Source organism: Phodopus roborovskii, unplaced genomic scaffold, assembly GCF_943737965.1.
Source record: "Phodopus roborovskii unplaced genomic scaffold, PHOROB, whole genome shotgun sequence".
NCBI lineage: Eukaryota > Metazoa > Chordata > Mammalia > Rodentia > Cricetidae > Phodopus > Phodopus roborovskii.
Window position 1 is genome coordinate 8,895,731 of NW_026126480.1, and position 24,016 is coordinate 8,919,746.

General features: G+C 43.9%; 1 protein-coding gene across 1 annotated transcript in view; it reads left to right on the forward strand.

The window, feature by feature from the left end:
• Tenm4 (teneurin transmembrane protein 4) overlaps positions 1-24,016 on the forward strand; it is a 701,768-nt gene that overhangs the window by 663,392 nt on the left and 14,360 nt on the right. Inside the window, exons 26-29 of the mRNA XM_051192264.1 lie at positions 958-1,112; positions 6,417-7,294; positions 17,039-17,211; positions 20,151-20,386. Coding sequence (XP_051048221.1) covers positions 958-1,112; positions 6,417-7,294; positions 17,039-17,211; positions 20,151-20,386 — 1,442 coding nt within the window. The remainder of the gene's footprint in view (positions 1-957; positions 1,113-6,416; positions 7,295-17,038; positions 17,212-20,150; positions 20,387-24,016) is intronic.

The following is a 24,016-nucleotide window of genomic DNA, read 5'->3' on the forward strand; positions in this document are numbered from 1 at the left end:
CTGATGTCAACAAACCCATAGGATTCTTTTTAGACTAGGCTTCTATAATGACCAATGAAACTGACATGATAAGGTTTGGAAAAATTGAAGAAAAGAGTAATTGTTGCTAAAAAGGAGATCCATTGTTGTGTTTGTAGGACTTGAGAAATAGGTTAATTTAAATAATTCACAATGAGCCTGGAAAATGTCTCTCATACCTCTACCTTAAGTACTTCCCAAACCCAGTTTCTGCTGGTAGCCAAGTGAGAGATTAAACGTCTCTTGTGGCAGTAAAGTGGAAAGCCAGAGCCTGAGGTCTAGTACACTGGATATTTAACCTCTAGTTCATGGGACACTCAAAGCCTTGGCACCTTCCCTGCTCCTTGCTCATCTGTAAAGGGGACTGGAGGGTCTGGGGGTGTATCTCAGTTTATAGAGTACTTGCCTGACATGCCCAGAGTCCTAGGTTCAATCCCCAATACTATATAACACTGAGCATGGTACCTAGCACATATATAATCTCAGCACTGCATAACACTGAGCATACATATAATCCCAATATTGCATACCACTGAGCATGATACCTAGCACACATATAATCCCAGCACTGGGCGACACTAAGCATGTTAGTGCACAATTATAATCCCAGAACTCTTGGGAGTTTCAAAGTTCAATGTCATCTTCTCTATATCCAAAACTCAAGGCCAGCCTGGATATATAAGGTTCTGTCTCAAAGAAATAATAAGTTTAGATTTTTTTCTTAAAATTTAAAAGTAAGTAATAAATAAAATGGTAAGTAACAAAGGGGAACTAGAGGGATTTGAGTATAGCTCAATGCTGTCGCTTACCCCTGTGTACAAGGCCTTAGCAAAGGTACAGAGAGCTTGATAGAAGTAGATGTCAAATCCCAAAGCTTTCTACTGTATGGCTCCTTCTCATCTCCATTGCTGAATCCCTGTTTGGCCTTCTACACCCCAGGAATTACAGTGGACAAGTTTGGGCTGATTTACTTCGTGGATGGCACGATGATCAGACGTGTCGATCAAAATGGGATCATCTCTACCTTGCTGGGTTCCAATGACCTCACCTCTGCCAGGCCCCTCAGCTGTGACTCTGTCATGGATATTTCTCAGGTGAGAAGACTTTGTCTGCTGGAACCCTGTGTGCCTGTGTGTTCCTCCTGTCATCTGTTACCCTGCCAGCCTGATGACTACTCCTCTTTGCACTGTTCAAGCCTTTGAATGGGCCCCACTTGGTTCAGGGCCTGTGTTGAGTGCCCAGAGTTCAAAGACAAGAAAGAAACTACCCCAGCCCAGCTACCCCAAGAGTTTTCCATTAGATATAATAAATGTGTGACTGGATTGAGGACACAGAGGACAGTGGCAAAATCTTCCCAGGGCCAGAAGATCAGTGTGGATTTAAAGTCATAGCCCTTTGACAACATGTACAGATACTTGTATATTTTCTAGACCGTAAGCTGCACAAGGACTTAGATCCATAGCTACCCAAAGCTTTGGTGCATGGATGAGTTTGTGAAATCTTTTGAACCTCATTTCTCCTAACTATACAATGAAGTGATTGAAATCAGCATGGATAGCCTTGGAAATATATGACAATGCATGGAATCAACAATACTCATCACTTCAGTTGTAATGAATAAAAAGCATTCTAGCATCCTCTTTCAGTAAGGAGGTGATATGGGTACCAGGTTTGGACCAGGGGTCTTCTGGGTGGCAAAAAAGAACAGAAAAGAGATAGTATGTGAAAAGATGCAAAGAGTTACTAGGCCTGGTGTGCTCAAAGAACACTGGAAGCCTGGGGATGCAGCTCAATTCACAGAATACTTGCTTAGCATTCATAAGGCCCCGAGTGCAATCCCTAGCTCCATATATATTAGATATTGTAGCACACTACTATAATCCCACTTCTGAGAAGTGAAGGCTAGAGAACCAAAGTTCAAGGTCATCCTTAGCTACATGGTAAGTTCAAAGCCAGCATGAGATACATGAGATCCTGTCTCAAAGAACATTGGAAGGTTGAATGCCAAAGCATGAAGGGAGTTGAGATAGGAAGTGTGGTCTGGAGCCAGTAAGAGAAGGACCTCATACTATAGCAAGAAATTTGGGCCTCAGCAGGTAGACAGCAGAAACCCAAACGAAACCCAGAGACTGCCTATCCAGGATATCATGAGTGTATCCCATGATGACTTGGCAAGGACCAGGTTCTTTACTGTCAGGTCCTGGATCAGGACTTGGCTTGAGTTCAATTGGTGAGCATCCATCCTGCTAACATTACCAGAGTTAGAAAATATAAAGAAGCTGACAGGAACCTCCTCCCAGCCTCACTTGCCATGCCTTCCTCTGCTACTAACACATATCTCTGAATTCCTCCTTCCAAGCCCCATGACCACACTGTTGACAGTCCCAGCACCCACATCCCATGCCAGCCCGGTGCTGATGCTGTGTCCCCTGTGCCAGCTTCTGTGATGATGCATTCCAAAGTAGAATCTGTTCTCTGACACTCGTCTTTGCAATTTGGCAGGCTTTGCCTTGCTGGCTCGAGAGTTTCTCTCTCCAGTCTGTGAGCAAGCTAGAATTACCCAGGAGGAAGCCGCCAAAACCTAAGGATGTGCAGACAAGTATTTTTGCTTCTCTGAATGGGCCTTCAACCAGCCAGCACAGGGTGCCGAACATTTGCAATCTACACATTGGAAAATTGTTTAGGTTTAGATACAGGCACTGCCAGGCTCTCACACCAAAAGCTTTGGAAGGCAGCTGGCATGTTGAAGGGGAGAAAAACACAAAAACCACATACTGAGAAATCATAGAGTAAAATCTTTACTCCTGGTCCTTGTTGCCTTTGTCTGAATGTAAGAATCAGATTTTTTTTTTTCAATGAACTCTTAACACAGGCATATATTTTTTACATACACATATGGGAGATGGCATTTGTTTCCAGAGCTCCCTCTACTAACAGCACTCATCTAGTTGGCTTTCCTGTGGGGATCAGGAAGGAAAGGCACAGAAACCATGTCCAAAGTCTGCAAAGCAGATAAGTATGGAATTTGGAAGGAGACAAAGACCAAACCCCCAAAGACACTGAGGGAGGCATGTGTTGGACAAGCAGATGTTACAGCCCTGGAACCTGGTTCTCAGCTATGCAGATAGGGCCATCAATCATACTGTGGCGCCTACATGAAAACTTGCTATGTGCTAGGGACTCTGCTAGAAATGAGGTCACAGCTGAGTACAACTCCTATTTTTTTTTTTTTTTTTTTTTTTTTTTTTTGCCACCATAGTCCCTGGGGTAGAATGAAGGAAACTGAGTCAGGGCAAAAGGAAATGCCTTGATAAACAGAGCCCTGCACTGGGTTTCATCAAGGATGGTAAATGAATCTTTCTAATGAAATCATGAACATAATTGCCTAGCACAGGGCCACCAGCTGGTAATAGGATGTAAATATTAGTTCCCCTAAACTCTACAAAGAACTTCCTTGTATATTGTCTCATTTGCTACAACTCCCCTGGATAATGCTGATTGCTCCGATTTTCATATGGGGAAAGAAGCTGGAGTCTAAGAAACTTGAGTGAGATGACCTGGCCCATTAGTGACTATGGAAACAAACAGGAAGTGAAGTACCCTGCCCCATCCCTCCTGTTCTGTGTATCACTGTAGACATTTATTCATTTATTCCTGTGCCAATGCATTTGTGTACACTCATCACTCCGTGACAAAGTAGTTGCCTCACAATAGCTTAACGGAGACACAGAGTGCTCAGGACAACTGGGAAAGGGAGCCCAGTCACAACATTTCAGTGATAGGAATTGAAGCTGTGGCAACATTATCATTAACCAGAGGAGAAACCAAAGAGGTGCATTCACGGAATCTGGTACAGAGACATAAAGCCAGCAGTATGTCAGAGCCCGGAGCAGCTGAGAGCAGCAGCTTTCTTTCCCAGGCACACAGTAACATAAAGCAACATGCAGAAAATGCTAAAATGCTCTCCTATTCCTTTCTTCTTCTCCCATCTCCCCACTGGCTCCCTCTCTGCTCCTTCCCACCCACCCCCCACTCATCAGGGCGCCATCTTTTCATCATAATGACAGGCAGAAAGGTCTCTGCAAGTAAGTCCCCAAGGTGCCACAGGACCAGAGGGCATAAAATATTTAGCGGCCAGTGTTGACAAGGAATGGGTTTTAGGAAATTGAAAATTCTCCTGTCACTTTAGAGCAAACTGTGTTCTTGATGTAGCTAAAGGCTGGCAGGACCAGGCCCCAGAGAGCACTGGGGAGTGTGGGCAGAAGAAGCTCTGGAGGGTCTGCAAGCTCCCTGCTCTGAAGACAGGGGCTGGGGTTGGGTGAGGAACAAGAGCTTTAGGATACAGTTGCTGAGCACTGACTGCTTTGGCCCATCCTGGGAATGGCTCTAAGCTAAGGGGACAGAGAGAGGCAACCTAATTCACTGGCTTGGGGGCTTTTGTTGTTGATTGGTTGGTTGCTTTTTGTTTTTATTTTGTTATTATTTTACATTTGCCAACAACCACATATACACTATAGCAATTTTTTTTTAAAAATTAAAAGAAAAAAGAATATTAACATCATCCTTGATCTCATTTTGGTATGTTTCGTTCAAGCTTTTTTTTAATCTCCTCTTTGTCCATAAACTAACTTCTGTATTTTCCCTAGCTGATTTCATTTACTCCTGAAACTCTGAAGTTTGTTCTTTCTGTTTAACACATAGCAAACACTTCCCCCCACATCATTACATATCCACCTAGAGCAGTGTTTTTCAACCTGTGGGGGTACAACCCCTTTGGGGTCACATATTAAATATCCTGCATATCAGATATTTACATTATAATTCATAACAGTAGCAAAATAACAGTTATGAAGTAGCAACAAAATAATTTTATGGTTGAGGATCACCACAATATGAGGAACTGTATTAAAGGGTCAGAGCATCAGGAAGATTGAGATGGCCTACAGCATCATGTTAAAAGATTATTCACAGTATTCTAATTTACAAGTAATGTAAATGTGCTATAATTGTTTAGCCAATTCTCCATTGTTGGGCATCTGAGTTGGTTGGTTCTGCTTGGTTTGGGGCTTTTGTTTTGTTGCTATTATTAAAATGGCTGTGATTTAAAAAAAAAAAAAACATTATAGACACTAACATGCAAGAGCAAATGCCTAGAAAAGAAAGTTTCTAATTATGTTATTTATATTGTTTGAGTAAACCCCAAATTGGACCAAATGTCAAGTGTCTGTGGGAAGCCCAGGAATGTAAAGGTGATGGGTCTTCAGGTAGAGCTGGAAAACCAGCTGCAGGAATAACTGGTCAATAGTTCCAGACTATGCAGTGTGACTGAGCCTCTTTTGGGAACATGATTGGCCAAGGGCTTCCTTTAGCCATCCCTTCCAAGTGTGATACATCCAGCAATCCTTGCAGTAGGGCATTGTTCACCCCAGACCCTGATGGCTACAGCACCTAGGCACCCACTTCAAGTCACACCGTGACTCCAGCCACTTTCCCAGCCTGGTTTAATTAAGGAAGACTCTGTGTGAGGCTTGGGGCTCTGAGCCTAACTAAGTTCCACAGCAAGTGACAGTAATCTCTTCTAAGAGGACCTGCTCTTTGGAGTCCTAGAGACCCCATGCCAATCAGGCTCAATGAGCTCCAGTGTGAACTCAGCTCTGTACAGATTCAGTAGGTTTGGGGCAAGCTTGCCATTCTGCATTTCTGACCAGCTCCAAGGGGATGATGGTGCTACTGGCCTATTTCCCTTTAAGAGAAGAACCCAAGTGTGGTTCCCAACCCAAGATACAATCACCGAGGAAGTTACTTTTAGATAGCCCCAATGAGCAGTCCAAACACCCCAGGGACCCATCTTGTTTGACTACTCAGAAGGCTTCCAACAATCTCTGGAGCTAGTGTGAATATGGGACCAACACTAAAAATCCACTAGTCTAGAACCATGTGTCAGACAGGGACACAGATTCTTTGACTCTACATCTCCCAAGCCTAACTTTGTGCTAGCCACCTTCACACAATAGTCATGTCAGCATTTCATGGAGATCTTTTTAAATCCTCCCAACAACTCCTATGTCACAGCCTCCAGACCCCATCTTCCTTTTCCTCTCACTGTATCCATCATCCAAGTTTGAGCATTTACTGAGTGTCAGGAGGTACAGTTACCACCCCTATTTTCCCAATATAAATTTTGAAACTCAGAAAAAGCAAAGTAACCTAACCAAGGCCATAAGTATGGGTCTAGGTTTGGAACCTAAGCCAACTCCAAAGTCTCCATATCTCAACTACTGCTTTTTGAAGCTGTGGTCCCCTTCTTCAATTTCTGTCAGGCTGGGTTATTGGGAGTTTGGGGGTGACTAGTACTAGACATCTTGACATCACTTGAGTGTTGCTGTCTCCATTGTCAGGTTCGCCTGGAGTGGCCCACAGACTTAGCCATCAACCCAATGGATAATTCCCTCTATGTCCTTGACAACAATGTGGTCCTGCAAATCTCCGAAAACCACCAGGTACGCATTGTGGCTGGGAGGCCCATGCACTGCCAGGTTCCTGGCATCGATCACTTCCTGCTGAGCAAAGTGGCCATCCATGCAACCCTGGAGTCAGCCACTGCTTTGGCTGTTTCACACAACGGAGTTCTGTATATTGCTGAGACAGATGAGAAAAAGATTAACCGCATCAGGCAGGTCACTACAAGTGGTGAGATCTCACTGGTCGCTGGTGCCCCCAGTGGCTGTGACTGTAAAAATGATGCCAACTGTGATTGTTTCTCTGGAGATGATGGTTATGCCAAGGATGCAAAGTTGAATACTCCATCTTCTTTGGCTGTGTGTGCTGATGGCGAGCTCTACGTGGCCGACCTTGGAAACATCCGAATCCGATTCATCCGGAAGAATAAGCCTTTCCTCAACACCCAGAACATGTATGAGCTGTCCTCCCCCATCGACCAAGAACTGTACCTCTTTGATACCAGTGGCAAACATCTGTACACCCAGAGCCTGCCTACAGGAGACTACCTGTACAATTTTACTTACACGGGGGATGGCGACATCACCCACATCACAGACAACAATGGCAACATGGTGAACGTCCGCCGAGATTCTACTGGGATGCCCCTCTGGCTGGTAGTCCCAGATGGCCAGGTATACTGGGTAACCATGGGCACCAACAGTGCACTCAGAAGTGTGACCACACAAGGACATGAGCTGGCTATGATGACATACCATGGCACCTCTGGCCTCTTGGCGACCAAAAGCAATGAAAATGGGTGGACAACATTTTATGAGTAAGTATCAAGATTTGGTCAAGTTCTATGAGATGCATTGTACGATTGAAGATGAATGAATTGGTAGAGTAATTTTTCATGTGTTTCATTTTAATCCGGGATTGGGACTGAAAGCCAGTACCAGTGGTAGGTTCTACACATTCATGTTCTAAATGATTTATCCTAAAAGGGAAATGGTATAGTGGGAAAAGCATAGCTTTTAACTCATAGATGTGGGCTTCAATCCCATCTCGATCATGGGCTTAATCTCTGTAGATCCTCACTTTCCATACCTGTAGAATGGATACAGTAGACACTAATTTAGATTACCAAGGGAATGTGATGTCCACCAAGAGTACTTGAAGTGTTAATACCTTTCTAAAAACAGAAAGGTGATAATAGAAAGAACACTCCCCGTGGATGACTTTTCTACATAATTGAACTCCCATTTTTTTTTTTTTTAAATTTTGGATGAACTCATGACATTCTTACTTTTCAAAGTCATGATATAAGCATCACCTGGCCTTTTTAAAAATAAGTCAAGTTCATGAGAACAGTTGTATATCTCTGTGCTACAGAAACAACTTCCAGAAGTGGGGACACAGAACCCTTCACCCCTAATACAATTAAATTCTTTTGAACAATTTTTTGTTGGTTTCTCTATCTAATGGGTGTGCCTTGACTGCCTCCTTCCTCACTGCAGTACTGCAGTCATACTCTCTGTTTTCCAGTGTAATGTAGGGCTCACTTCCAGTAATTGCTTCCTACTCTTCACACAAGATAGGCATCTCAAAGCAGTGGGACCAGAGAGGCAGAAGTTCAGTTCATTACAATCCTAGGCAAATTATTCATTTCACATATGTATGGAAGACAAAGGTGCTGTTTTAATGAATGGGTCTTGTAACATCTCTTTTTCAATATGAGATTTTTTTTAAGTTTCTCTTTGTCATGTTCAAGACAATTGAGCTGGCTGACTATGTCAGCATTAGACAGGCCACAGGAACTGGTAAGAAACTTAGTCTTGTTGAACATTAGCTAAGTGCTAGAAACCTAGTCATTGAGCTAATCCTCACAGAAATAGGGGTGACGGGCAATATTTTCTCTATTACAAAAACTGAGGCTAAGAGAGATTCATTTGCAGGCTGTAATATAGTGAGAACACTACAGTGGATCCAGTGATTGGGGGCTATAATTGATTTTTAAATATAATTTACACTGAAAAATGCCATAGCCCCATGTACAAAGTTCACTAGCTAAATTCCTTTCTCCAAACAGGGGCCTTGTTAATTGCAAAGAAAAGACAAAGATCCAGGAAAATAGCAATTATCTTGATTAACTCATTGAAATGGAAATACACTAAATAATTCAATTTTCCCCATTGCCTGGTAGAAACTCCTTATACATTATTTAGCCAATACAGGGGTTTCTTTGTCAGAGCAAATCTGTTCACGCAATTAGTTCCAAGGTCACCCCCTCAAATCCCAAACTGAATGCTAACATGTCACTGCTGCTGTCCCTCTTATCCCTGAAAACTAAAAATCCTTTCCTATACCTTCACCAACAAAGGATGGCAGCCTCTCCCCCTCCACCCCCCCCCCACGCCACCCCCAGCTGTGTAAATCCCAGCCACAGGTGATGGTGGTTTAATTATGATGCAGGGTGTGAGTTCCTACAAGTGCTTGGATGCATTTGTATGTGTATGCATATGTGTATGGAGGCCAGAGAACAGCCTCAGTCACCCTCAGGAATGCCATCCACCCCCTTTAAAACACAGTCTCTCATTGGTCTGGGGCTCAGAAATTAAGATAGAGTGGCCAATACACTTCACAGTCTGATGTTCTCCCCCTCCTAGGTGCTGGGATTACAAGGTGCTCACTACCAAGCCCAGCATTTTTATGTGGAATCTGAGGACCGAACTTAGTCCTTCGTATTTGCAAGGCAAGCACTTGACCAATTTAGCTATCCCCTCAGCACCCATAGTTGATGTCTTAGGAGAAAGAAACTGGCAATTGAATTTTTTAATAGCATTTAAAACTTTTTAAATTCGTTTTATATCAGAGCAGAAGAGGAACACCGATCCTTGGCACAAACCAAAAGTGGAAGGGAGCATACCTAACACTAAAAAGAAACTCACTTTTTTTAGATTCTGCTGTGTGCCAGACTCTTCCCCTAGTACAGTGTCTCCCTTTTGCATCATGAGTTAGCTTTACTGGATTCAAACCCAATGTGCATGCATATGAAAGTCCTGGGATGCCTGTGGTGTGCACTGTTACTGAAACAAGTTTTAAGTTGCTTTCATCAATCCTCTTAACAGATTGAACACCTAATGTAAACAGGATATATTCTAGAGAAACTTGTCTTAGAGAGTCTACTGTTGTTGAGAGTCAAGGTTACTCAGGCTCCACGTCTGTTGGTAAAACCCTTCTTTCTGGAAGGGTTTTCTTCTGACTGCAATGCCATCTTTAGCTCTGTGTTGAGGTTGGCACCATTGCTTTCAAACTCAGCTCCAGATGTGGTGGTACACACCTATAATCCCAGTATTCATGAAACTGGGGCAGGCTGGGCTACATGCATAGTGGGTTCCAAGCCAACCTGTACTACATAGCAAGACCCTGTCTCAAAAACAAAAAGGAAGCAAGGAAGAAAGCTGACAGAATGAGTTCCAAAATTAACTCTCTGGGTAGGATTGAGCAACAGACTTCCCTATGCCCCATCAGGGGAAGTGGCTCTAGCTTCCTATAGTGCCCCGTGATAGCTCCTGTTATAATTACACTTGCACTAAATATGTGAGTCCCTTAATAACTATTTAAATTTAATTCTGCTTCAAGTTTAGGACCTTCTCACCTCATAGGTGCTTAGTAAATCTTTTATGGATGAAGTGTAGATTCAGGAGGGAAGAAAGATAAAGACGGGACTCATGCTGCAGTGAGAATACTAGATTCAAATCCTGGCTCCAGTATTATCAATGCACCTGGCAGGACATAGAATTCAATTCACATAGTTCAAATAAAATACTTGGCTTTCAGCCTGTGCTTGAGAGATATGAGAGCCAAAAAGGAGCATCCTTCCCAACTTTACAATGAAAATGAGCCCGACAAGAGGCAAATTCATTAGTTTTCCTCAAATTCCTTCTCTAGGGTCACAGGGAAAGCAACCAACCAAATACAAGAACTCAGCCTACAGAAAGGGACCACATTTACGCTCCAACTTGCCTGGGTAGACACAGCCAAACACCAGAGTAGAAGTTCAGCTAGAGCTGCATAAATTGATGGGGGCAGTCCATGTCTTCTTCATTATCCACCCACCCCCACAAACTACAACAGGGGTTTTTACACACACATATATATATGTGTGTGCATGCACACGTGCACAAAACCTTAAGGAAGTCTTTCTCACAATTGACATGATAGAGGAGCACAGCAGCTGCTAAGGGAGATCACACAGTACCTGCCCATTCTGCCCATGCCTGTCTCCCCTAAGGAGCGAAGGAAAATGACAATTGCACATCCTCCTTAGACACTGGTGAAAATCCATTCAGCTCAACGAGAGACAAGGAGGAGGAGAACATAGTAACTTCTGCTGAGAGAAGAGAGGGGATAGGTCTCCAGCCCAGGGCTGCTACCTAGGAAGAGCCAGGGGCATGAAACAGTTCAGGCACCCATGAGCACCTCTCCTGAAGCCCTGTCAGAATGATAGAGAATGCTCTACTACCACTCACAACTGCCTGAAATCTTGATACAAAAACAAGAGGCAGAATACAGTAGAGAAAAGAGTAAGGACCGGGCCATAACACAAAAGGAGGCATCCCTCTAAGGTAGTACATAGGGAAAACCCAAAGCTGAAGGTGGAGTGACTTGGAGGCAGAGAAAAAAATAAATAAAAAGTGGCTCTGGCACGTTACAAGCAGTTTTCCCACCAGCCTGCTCCCAGAGCCGTGTCAACCCCAAATAACACACAGAGATGCTGTATTAGATATAAAGCTGTTGGCCTAATACTTGTGTTTCTTATTGCCTAGCTCTATCTTAAATATTAACCCATTTCTATTAATCTAAGTGTTTCCATGTAGTCTTATCTTACTGGAGAGAGAGTCTGGACCTTTTCTCTCAAGTATCTACATCTTGACTCTCCTACTACATCTCCCAGAATCCTCCTTGTCTCCTAGTCCTGCCTATCTTGCTTTATTCATTTACCAATTAGAGAAACATATTTACAGAATAACATCTCCCATCACTGGCAAAGCAGTTGCTCAACCAAATTATTACTAGAAGAAATTAATGCCGGTGAAGCAGCAAGGTTAACCATAGAAACAGTGAACTTCAAAGCCAGCCCTAATCCTAAGGTCTTGACCTCACACACCCTCACTAATGACGTCACAGGAGGAAACTCACCTCAGTCTCTACTGTGCTACACAGATGTCACATTTTCCAACTGACTGCACAGAAAGGCAAGAAAAAGCAAAAATGTAGTCATCAGACCCACATTCAGATATCGCACAGATGTTGAAAACCCCTTTCAGGGAATTTTAAACAACTGTAATTATATTAACAGCTCTAATGGAAAAGGTGGACAGTGGGACAAGATCAGACGGACCATTTCAGCAGAGACGTGGGGGGAAAAGAATCAAATGGAAATGCTAGAAATGAGAAGCACAGCCACAGAGATGAAGAGTGCCTTTGATGGGCCCATGGCTCTTGACAGCATGACACAGCCGAAGAAAAACCTAGGTCAATAGAAATTACCCAGACTAACACACAAAGAAGAAAAGATAAACCCACAAGCAGGGCATTCAAGATCACAAGCATCAAATGGCTAAATGTATGTGTCATAGAAGTCTAGAAATGGGAAAACAGGCAGAAGAAATACTTGAGCAAATAATGACCAAAACATATTCATAATCAATAGTGGGCCACAGTCCAAAAACACTCAGAGAGTGTCAGGCAAAATATGCACACACACACACACACACACACACACACACACACACACACACATCCACAGGCAGAAACCTCTAAGCATATCACATTCAAACTATTGAATTGTTGAAAAAGGAATTTTCTGAAAATAGCCCAAAAGGAGGGGATGGGATATTTTATAAGAGGGGAAAATAAGAAGAAGAACCACAGCAAATTCTCATTAAAAAAAAAAAATGCAAACTAAAAGACAGAAATGTTGAAAAGGAAGCCAAAAACGAGTATTTGTCCACTGAGACATGATTTCAAAAATAACGTTTGGGTGAAGGTGTCTAGAGGGACATGTAAGGATAAGGAATCACAAAAGTGTGCTGAGACCCACAGGCGCTATGAAGAATGAACAGCCAGTACTAGCATTCAGGCTGAGGGATGCATAGGACAAGTCACTGAAGTTATAGCCATGGGGAGAGATGCCACTCAAAAGAAGATGCATTTGATGCAGCTGTAAAAGAACTACGGGAGAAAGTGAAGGAAACCATACCCTGATCTCACCTCTTTCCAGAGCCTACCAACGACTTGGCCCTATAATTAAGGGAACCAGCAGAGGTGCCCAGTGTGCAGTCTCTAGCTGCCAGTCTCTTGGGGAACAAAGAATGGCAAAGGCTGGATGTAGGAAGAAGCAGTACACCCAGCATAGACACCCACTGGCTCCATGGCATGTTCCGTGTAAGAAGGAGAGCCAGGAACCTATCCCTGATGGACGTGACTCCTAAATGCTCTCCCTACAAAACACCTGGCCTTGGGACAGCATCAATGAGGTTATGATAAGGTCTGCAGATCTTACAGATCTCAGTAATCCTAAAGGCCAGAATTCATTGTCAGGACTCAATCATGCAGTAAATACTAAATAGAAGCCAAGATTACAAAACCCAGAATGTACTCCATCTCTTCCTGGCCCCAGGAATGCCCAGTGATGTGATGTCATCCATTATAGGACCCAAGACCAAGGGACCTACTGTTATAGCTGGCTTTGAACTCTAATTATTTACAAATGACACAGTGACCAGATTTTTTGCTGGTGACACTGGTATTTAGAACAATTACAGATGAAAGTCTTAAAAATCACATCTTTGTCATCCAACCGAAAAGTCAAGATCAGCAAAAATTGCGCAACACAGAGGCAATTTGGCATCTTCCTCACTTGCTGCACGTAGCGAGTGGCTAGCAATGAAGTATGCAGTGTGAAGAAAGCCTTACAGCGTGTGTGAAGGTACCCTTTAGCGGTCCCCTTCTGAAAGCCAAGTTCACTGCAGCTCCATGAATCTTTTATGTGTTTTCTTTCACTATGCTGTAAGGATGCTTCGGAAAACTGGCATGAAAAAAAAGTCAGTGGAAAGAAATCGTGGCAAGCCAATCATCTGGCCATCTTTACCTTCCCCCTCCCAATGGGGACCTGGCTCTGCAGCAAAGTGAGCTGCAGCTAGAGCCAAGCAGAACACCTTGAAAACTGTCAGTCTTCTTGACCCACTTGAGACTTCCAAACAGAATTTTTCTCCTTTAAAGCAGAGATGAACACAAAGGTTTTTTTTTTTTTTCTTCATCTGAAACATCATCATTTTTAATGGAAAATTTGATCAAAAACCACAATCTTTACGGTCAAGCAGACCTTGTTTTTGAATATGTAGCCTTCTATGAGCCGTGTCATCCTCTCTGGCTTCTATCATTGCCATTTGTAAAATGATAATAACACTCCCTACTCTGAAAGATGCTAACAATCATTATGCTTGATACCTGAAAGGCACTGTGAACATTAATAAGCTCTTCTTTCTTCATATAGAAAGGGAGATAAAAAAAGATGATTGTTCTTAATCAGACCAAAAAAAAAATAAAAAATAAAAAAGTCAACAAGGCCGGGTGTTGGTGGCATATGCCTTTAATCCCAGCACTTGAGAGGCAGAGGCAGGAGGATCTCTATGAGTTCAAAGCCAACCTGGTCTACAGAGCTAGTTCTAAGACAACCTCCAAAGCAATACAAAGAAACCCTGTCTCGAAAAACCAAACCAAAAAAAAAAAAAAAAAAAAAAAAAAAACCAACAACAACAACAACAAAAATAAGTAGCAGTCCCTTATTCAGCCAGCTAACATTGCAGAGCAGTATCTCCACACACAGTATCTTCTAGGCATTGAAAATACTGACAAGGTCCCTGTCTTCATGGATCTTACATCCCAATATGAGGAGGCAGGTAAACAAGATAGTGAATATAGTGAAGAGAACACAGAATGATCATGAGGTAGAGATGGGGCGGGGTGGTCTGTCTAACACTCAGGGATGACCTCACTGTGAAGTTAGGGTATTTGAACTGAAACACAGATGATAGTAGCAAGCTGTACCAGGACTAATAGGAAGAAATCATGCTCTACAAACAGAACAGCAGCCCAGCTCAACACTTAGGCATGGTATGTTTAGGACAGAAGCTCAGAAGAGCAATTTTCTATGCAAAGGCAGAAAGAGAAACAGGAAGGAGTCAGGTCACACAGCCAACCTTCATTCGCATTATTAAGCACTCCAAGGTATAGGCATTCAGCCATGACCAGTTGGATCCCTCCCTTTAGGAGCCAGCATCCCACTGAGGACAGTCTCCTAGGACATTGAAGGCCCTGGTAAGAGCTCTCATCCACAGGACATGCATCACCTCTTTTGGTGCTCACTGAGTATTTGTGAGGTGAGCGTTAGTGTTCTCACCCAGGGAGGATGAAGCATAGCTGCCACAGTTATACCATGAGCCTGCCTGCGTTACTACTGGTTATGGTTAATGGTTAGAAGGAAACAGAGCTCAGTGCTGTCCTCCAGGTTCACCTCTGCCAGGGGTAGAGACAGGACCCCCAGCCCAGACTATGCCATCTCTCCTGATTTGGAAGAAAACATGCCAGTGCTTTGGGAGTTTCTGTAATAGAAAGCAGGGCAGTCAAGCCAGAGTGGTGATACATGCCTGCCACCCCATCACCTGTGAGGTGGAGGCAAAAAGGTCACAAGTTCTATGTCATTCTCAGCTGCACAGTCAGCTCAAAGTCAGTCTGGGCTATACCAGACAATGTCTCAAAAAGAAAAAAAACACCAAATCAACAAACATAAAAAGCCATGATAATCAGAACTAAGACCATGCATGTCCCAACATCACCCAAACAGACTGACCCAGGGCTCAGAGCAGCCACTGGGGACCTAAGCTGCTTAGAGAACTGTCTTTCCCTGGTCCCTCTACCATGCTGCAGTGGCTCTCAGCAGGTCTATGGGGGTTCTGCAGAGGCAGCTCACAGGACAGAGGGCCCAGGGCTCAGAGGATGGGAGGCTCCAGTTCTCTCCACAGAGTGAAAGGAGCAGTGGTCTGATGGCATAATCACAGGTATTGATCAAGAGGCTGGGACATCCATCGGCATTTCCCAAGCCTGGGAGATACTGGAATTAATGAATATGAGACGAAAATTTATAAATTGGCTGTTCCATTTGATGTTCATTTAATTAAGACATTCAGTCCTTCTAATGGAATATGTGGAAAGTGGAAATTACTGGGTTTGGGCTGTCGCATGTAAAATGAAAACCAGATCTTGAAGGCACAGGGCCTTTTCATTGTATCTTCCTCTGGTTCGATTTAATTATGCATTACAAGCTACCTTCCATAATAATTACAATTGTCTGCCTTGATACAAAGCCTTCTTCTGTTTGGAGACTAAAACTCGAGGGAGAAGCCTGGGGGAGATTGCGAAAGTACCACTTAATGAAAGTGGTTGCCTCTAGATTGTGCTTTCAGCAGAAGTTTATCATGTTCCTAGTGTGTGCCCAGGTCTGCCAAGTCCTGCGGGAGGCAGTGTATGAATGAACCGTGGTCTTTTTCTCCCCATGCACACTTCTGCACCCATTTATTTGGTTATTTTCTGACTGTTTTCTTGATGTCTGTCCCGAGTGATGCTGAAGCAGGGATGAACTGGGAGCCAGCACCACTGGATACAGTAGTAGCAGATGACAGAGTACAGTCTCAGCCTAGTGTTCTGACTCCACAGAGCTGTCTTGATCTGAGCACTCATAGTCCCAAGAGGGAACTAAGTTGTATACCAGCCCTCCAAAACATTCTAGAAGAAAGCAGGGCCCTTTCCATGCTAGGCTGCAGGCATGGCAAGGATATCCTTTCTACCGTATGGACTAGGAAAGATTCAGATAAGTGGTTTATTTTCCTGCTGGATGTCAGCAGGTGAAATTTCATCTAGGAAACTATGCCAAACTCTGAACAAGGAAAATTTGGAGGCTGGGGTGTAAATCTGACCAAAAAGAAAGCATGCAAAGCCACAGTCTGAACACAGTTATCTCACTGTTCTGCTTTGTTATCACTGCAACAATGGTAACAACTAACTTGGAAGAGGTATGGATGGATGGATGGATTGATTGATTGATTGATTGATTGATTGATTGATTGATTGATTGATTTACAAATGCACATCATAGTCCATCATTGAGGGAAGTCAGGGCAGGAACTTGGAGGTAAGAACTCAAGCAAAGACCACAGAAGAATACTTCTTACTGGATGGATCCCTCTGGGCTGAACAGCTAGCCTTTTTATGCAGCTCATGCCCACCTGCCTAGGGAATGGCATCACCCACAGAGGACTGAGCCCTCCTATCTCAATTAGCAATTATGAAACTGCTCCCATAGACATGGTCACAGGGCGGTCTGATCAAAGCAATTCTTTCATTGATGTTTTCTCTTCCCAGGTGACTCTAAGTTTGTGTCAGTTTGACAGCTGAAGCTAACCACGACATGCACCATCATATTCCTGTCACTAATTGCCACCCCTTTGGTTTCTAGGTATGACAGCTTTGGCCGCCTGACAAATGTGACTTTTCCAACTGGTCAAGTGAGCAGTTTCCGGAGTGATACAGACAGCTCAGTACACGTGCAGGTAGAGACCTCCAGCAAAGATGACGTCACCATAACCACCAACCTGTCTGCCTCAGGTGCCTTCTACACTCTCTTACAAGGTAAGTCAGCCAGGGCCTAGGGCCTCTGAGACCCAGAGGTGAAGACCCCTTTGGAGGAAGATGACCAGGGGAGTAAGCTACTACAGTAGTTGTCCAAGACCAAGAAACACTCCCTCTTGGTTTTTCTCTGTACTGTCACCTAATTTGTAAAACACTCCAGGCTAAGCCCTGTAAATTTTCACCCAGAAGTTTGGGAGTGATTTTTCATTGTCGCATCCTATTATCCTGAGAACAAAGGGGAGAGAATCCATTAGCTATTAATCCAGGTGACTTCTTCCTCTGCTATTAAAAAGACTCCCAGATTTTAAAACTTTCCTCTCACACTGGTGCAAGGGAGACAAAGGACACGAGTAATAACACCTAATTGTGGCATGGAGAAATCCTTCCAGAACCCCAGAAGAGGTTTGTGCCTCTGCTAGGACTCCAAGGGAAAGAGACACTTCCATGCATCCTTCAAGTCATCCTAGATATGGATTAGGATTTTTAGCTTCAGGTAAATGACAATAAGGGAATCTACTGTGAATCCCCTGTCTAGACTGTCCCCACAGAAAGTGGTGACCCAAGGGTAGTGCTTGAAGCTTTGTTGGGTTTAATAAACATAAAAGAAAAGGCAGCATCACTTAGGAAAGCCTTTCTGCCCTTTCCCTTTCTTCCCTGGCTCAATGCACAATAAAGACTTGACAAAGGATAGTAAAAGAAGCTTTGCTCTGGAGTCCAAGGTCCAGTTTAGCTGGGTCTCTGCTACCTTCTCATACCATAGCCCTTGTGTTTCTTTTCCAGGAAAAGACAGCATGGTGAAGGGGTGTTGGGTAGTATGGAGTTCCCGAGTAGACCTGAGGAACCTGTGCTCATTCCCAACTATATAAACTGAAGGGGGTCAACTCCTCTTCACTGAACCTCAGTTTTTTTAATTTTTTGATCTTGGAAATGGGCTGCATTATAAGATCTATCTCACAGAGTTGCCTGGACATATCATAGACAGCATTTGTAAAGTGACCAGCATGGGTCAGGCACAGAGTATTGCTCAGAAAATAATTGCTGGGTTAACTAATTAATTAGTAAGCCTTTGAGTTTACCATAAGCAAACAAATGTTTGTGTTTTTGCATTACTGCTGTTGTTCCCAACATAGTTTTCATCTTTCAGAAAACTGGATGGAAAGTAACAATTATTAAAGAAAGAGAAACTATGTCCAGGAATTTCTTTCTTTAATGAGGATCTGGGACACATCACAGGGTGTGTGCTATGGCAGGGTTATTGACAAGAGAAGGTGCCAGATTCCATCTGATGAGAACGACCATCCTAGGACAGCAAAGCCAATGACTGTTTAGATGTGTGACCGTCAGCCTGGTTGCTTCCCTTGAGAACTGTTGCATCTGCCCACTTTATACTGCTAAGCCTGCTTTAAAAAATGTTTATGTTCAGGCAACTTTTTAAAATTCAAAAGTGATACTGTTCTGAGTTTTAAAATGTACCACATTTAATCACAGCTTTTTGGGCAAAGTATAAAAGTACAATGTTCAGCCTTCATGCCTAGATTGTAAGGCACACCCCAATTCCAGAAACATCAGAACGCAAAGAGGAAAAGCACATCATAGATACAGGGGATAAGGTATCTATTTTCTGCCTGGTAGCACTGCAGGTTGCCCATCTGTTCCATGTTCCAGGCTCGGGTGCTCAGCCTGGCAGCCGTCTCAGCAGAGTCTTCGTAAGAAGCTCTTTCAGTTTCATCTCAGGTCTGAACTAGGAGAAATAATGAGAAGTAGCTGCTAATGAGTCGCAGCCTTGGGCAGTCACAGCCCACATTAACTAGGATCGTGTGAGATGGACCTCCCCACATGCTGGTCCATCCAAAGTCAACAGTAATAGACATATGTGCATTCAGGGAGGAGAAGCTTTACGAGATAAATTGACACAGGCTTTTCCATTCTTCAAATGGAAGCAAAATACAGATTGTCAGTGAATGATGCCTAGCAACACTGAGGCAGAGTTTAGAATCCCTGTGAGTGCTAAAGTGTGGAAAGATGGAGTGGGGAGGAGAAAGGAAATGCCTGATTTGATGTCAGTCTAGCGGGGAAGACTCGGTGAGGGTTTCCTATGAAAACTACATCTTTTTTTTTTTTAAAAAAAGAGAGATATTAACTTTGTTTTATGTGTATGAGCATTTTGCCTGCAGGTATAAATGTGTACCATATTCATGTCTGGGGCCCATGGAAGCCAAAAGAGGGGGTCAGATAGATCCCCTGGACCTGGAGTTACAGATGGTTGTGAGCTGCCATGTGGGTGCTAGGAATTGAACACAGGTCTTTTGCAAGAGCAGCAAATGTCTTAACCACAGATGTGTCTCTCTCTAATCCCCAGCATTATATTTTGATGGTTTAACATAGTCTGGGACATACCTAACTTAATCCACCAAATACTCACTGAGCTCATACAATAATAGTGGTGCTGGCTAAAATGTTTTGAACACTTAACAGCTGAAAAGGATATGTGACCATTTGTGTCTAACTTCTTCTACTTAATAATATTGATAATACATTTTCTTACAGTGGTATTTGTAGCTGAAAAAAACAAACAAATTAAATATCTATTTGGTGTTGTTAAACAAATGGTATTTCCATGTAATGTAAGACTGTAGTTATTATGAAAAATAATTATTAAAAATATTTAATGGCATGGTATGATGCATTAGCTGATGAAAAACTCCATAGTAACTATTTGATTCCATAAATGCATTAGGAAATATTTTAAATTCTACAAATATACAAAATATTTCCAATGGTTTTGAGCAGTGGGCTTATGCATAGTCTCCATATATCTTCCCAATTTTCTTCAGTGACAATGTATTGCTTCTATGGTTGCAGGAGAAACACATTTAAACTGCCCATCCTAGCCTCCATCTTCCCTCCTCTTAAGTCATCTTTGCTCTCCTCCCCTTCAGACCAAGTCCGGAACAGCTACTACATTGGGGCTGATGGCTCCCTGAGGCTGCTGCTAGCCAATGGCATGGAAGTGGCTCTACAGACTGAGCCACACCTGCTGGCTGGCACTGTCAACCCCACTGTGGGCAAGAGGAATGTCACACTGCCCATTGACAACGGCCTCAACCTGGTGGAATGGCGGCAGCGCAAGGAGCAGGCTCGTGGCCAGGTCACAGTCTTCGGGCGTCGTCTGAGGGTGAGCAGAATCTGGCAGGCACTGATTTGGTGAGGGCAGGGTGGCGTTTAGAGACCCAGATTCCGTTTTTTTTGTTTGTTTGTTTGTTTGTTTGTTTGTTTGTTTGTTTGTTTGTTTTTAAACTCTTCCTGAAACCTGAGTTTCCTCATCTGCCAAAGGGAAAACTGAGATCATGAACCACACGTAGCAAAAGGCTACGGGACATCCTTTTTCAGTTTTGACTTATGTGAACATGGCTAGCTTTGGGGTTGAGTCTGATCATTTTATTCTATGACTGAACTTGGACATGTTAGTCATCCTAGAGCCCCAGTTTGTCACTGGAAGATAAAGCCGATTTTACATGCTGTTTCAAAAACTATAAGTGCACAGTGTTTCACACAGAGCTTTGCACACCTCAGGGATCAGTAAACTCTGTTGCTGGAGTAATCACTGCTATGGTGTTGTTACTGTCACTGCTAGTATGTCCCCAAGTTTATTTCACCTGCTTGGAAAATAAGTTGCATTTTCCACTCTTTCCAATTAGAATGACCCTTCCTAATGATCAAAAGGACTGAGTATGGTGGCAGGAAGATCACAAGCTCAAGGCTATCCTGCCTATGTACCAAGACCTTGCCGATCGGGATGTCCTCACCATAGCTGTCACTGTGGAAGGCAGGAGCTCCTGGTTTTGAGGGTTGGGTTGTGGTCTGGTATTTTGGAGCATGTTTCAGGATGTGGAGCCCTGAGCATCTTGTCTGCTCCCCTCCCATGTTTCTGTAGAGTGAAACCTTGGCCCAGCACTCATTGCCCAGACCCCTCCCCCAATCCCAAGGGTGTTAAAGCAAGAACTGGTGGATGAGCACTTGCCTAGCAGGTGGTTAAGCATGGGAACAAAGAGGAAGGAAACCAGAGTTTAGGGAACCTGGAACTTCAGTTCAGTGGTTGAGTTTTGCAGATTGCCCAGCAATGCACAATTCAAAGCAGAAGGCAAGGGCCATACAGGGGAACAGCTGGTGACCTGGACCTGGCTTTCTGCCCAGTACCTCATAGAAGACAGGTGCTCAGGAGACCACTGACTGCTGAGCTGAAGTGAACCACAGTAAACTCTTGATTCCCTGCCTTGCAACCAAGAAAATGTATTCATGTATACATGGGGCAAAGTCCAGAAAATAAGTGGTTGTTTCAGACTCATACAGTCAGGTGATTGTAAATCTTGGGAAACAGACCATGCCAGAAGCACAACAGTTAGGTGACTTACTCAATAGCAAAACCGAGAGCCCCAGCACACCAGGCTTCTTTTGCTCCCTCAACAGCCAAGAACTCCATAGCTAGCTAGCTAATGTGGAAACCTGCCTCCTATGAGTTCTTGTGGAAGGTCTAGCTGTCTTTGTTCCCTACCACCATCTGTGGTCTCACTAAACCCTCATCTGCATTCTCAAGAGCCCTTCCTTGTACATCTGAGGCAGTGTGCCAAACGGGAAGTTTGACCTAGGTTGGAGTCCCGGTGGGCCTCGTGTGTAGCCTCCAGAAACTCCTCTGAGCCTAAACTTCCTCTGCAGATGCAGGATGATGATGTATTCAAAGCACCTAGCCCAGGGTTGCAAATCCCAGGTGCTCAGTAAAGGGCAGTGATTAGTGCTATTAAGAGTTTCTCTCTACCGTGTGAACACGACCAGAAGTTTCCCAGGCTTTAATTGGTCCCTCTCCCAGCCAGAGATAGATGATATTCTAGTCGGGTGGCCACATCTCTGCTTCCTCCCAAAATAAATGGCCACCCACAGTGGCAGTGTGTGGAATGAGAATGTTAGTCGGGTGTGCCTCCCTATAATGGAGCTCATTTTTTATACAGCTGGGAATTTTTTTTTAATAAAGAAAGATGTAAAATGATCTCATTGCCGCCACTTCCGAGCACAGAAGACACAAGGTGCTTGCTCCCCCCCCCCCAGTGAACTGCTCAAATCAGTTTTATTTATTTTGTCACAAAGGTATAGATCCCCCTTCTTCACTAGGGTCCTTGGGTAGAGGGTAGGCTGTCTAGGTGGGACCAATACTGGAGGTATAAAAGGACCTCCCAAAAGGTGTTTTTCAAAGGTGCCCACCATTGTTGGCAGTGTGGCCCCTTCTTTCCATGTGCCCTCTCTGCAGAGAACAGGGTTTGAGCTTCCAATGCTTCTGATTTTTCATGGGAATTGTCTGCCACACGGTTTTTGCTTCTACAATTGTGTTTGATTACCCTAGGGAAGGCAAGCTTATTATAACCAGGCCATTCACAGCTAAAGCCGCCTCAGTATCATCATTATAAATCCTTATTTTCGGGGCCTTGACATTTGTATGGGGAGAGTGGGGGGAGACACACACATCTCTCCTTCCTCTAGGACTGGGTCCTAGATCATGTGCTGTCATTTAGTGGAAATAATTATAACCATTTATCCCGTGCCTTCTATGCACCTAGTAGTCCACTGGTGACTTACTCACAGTCTAAGAATATGTGCACAGGAAGAGTCTGAGTTTCTGGGAAAGGAAGACACTCAACCAAGGTCACACACAAAGCCAGTCACATAGTCGAGGTTGAAATTACAGCTTTAACCCCAACACCTGCCTGCACCCAAAACCTCCTCTAAACATACAGCTCCCAACAGGACCTGTGACTTTCTCAAGCCACACGTGCTATTTTATATCGTGTAACCTAATTGCCTACTTTCCTCTTGGGTCTTCCTGCTTGTCAAACTTACCGAATGACAAGTAGAAGAGACAGCAAAGGTGCCCCTGTGCCCTGTCGGGGGCCAGCGCCCCTCCCTACTCCCAGGGCACATTTGTGTATTAAAACGAAGAGCAGGAGAGCTGGGGAAATGGCTCAGTCAATAAGGTGCTTGAGGGTCTGATTTTATTCCCCTGAACCCAACTGTGTGTGTGTGGGGGGGGGGGGAGACAAACCCACAGAAAACAAACATGGTGGTACATGTTTGTAATCCTAGCTCTGAGAAGGCAGAGAGGGTGGGCCCCTGGAGTTCATTGGACAGCCAGCCTAGTCTAAACAGAAAGTTCCCGGTCCCTGTGTATCCCCACTCATATCTATGCACTCTTAAACACACAAAGCTCCAAAGTGCAGCTTTCTCTGTGGGAGTCTATATTTCCGACTCAAAAAGGAAATTGAGTTGTTGGTGGCCTCACAGTCCACAAGGAGACATAGAGGTGGGGCTCCTGATCCTGATGGCAAGAGCAAAGTACTCTAGAGTTAGGACTGGTTCTAAGCAGACTATAAGAGAAACCACTGGGGGTGTGAATTCTCCTGCCTCCCAGCCACCTCTGAAGAGAAACAAGAGGAGATATCCTGGGAGACAGCAGATAGCCCAGAAGCCTTGACTGTGAGCAAAGGCAGGAAAGACCCAAAAGTTAGCCAGTGTAGAGTTCCAGGAATGCTAGGACTCACTGAGAAAACCATCAAGTTGCCTATTGCACTAGTGAGAGTAAAGTCCACAGATCTGCAGCTTCCCTGAGCTTGGTAGCCTTGGAATCCAACATGGTGTCTGACACAGAGCAGTTGGGTCAGGTGTTGATTTGCTTGGCCCACTTGGTAGTTCTATTTTTAGGATGGAGCTAAGAAGGATCTGACTTCCTCCTCCTCTTTTAAATGAGTCCTCATTGATATAT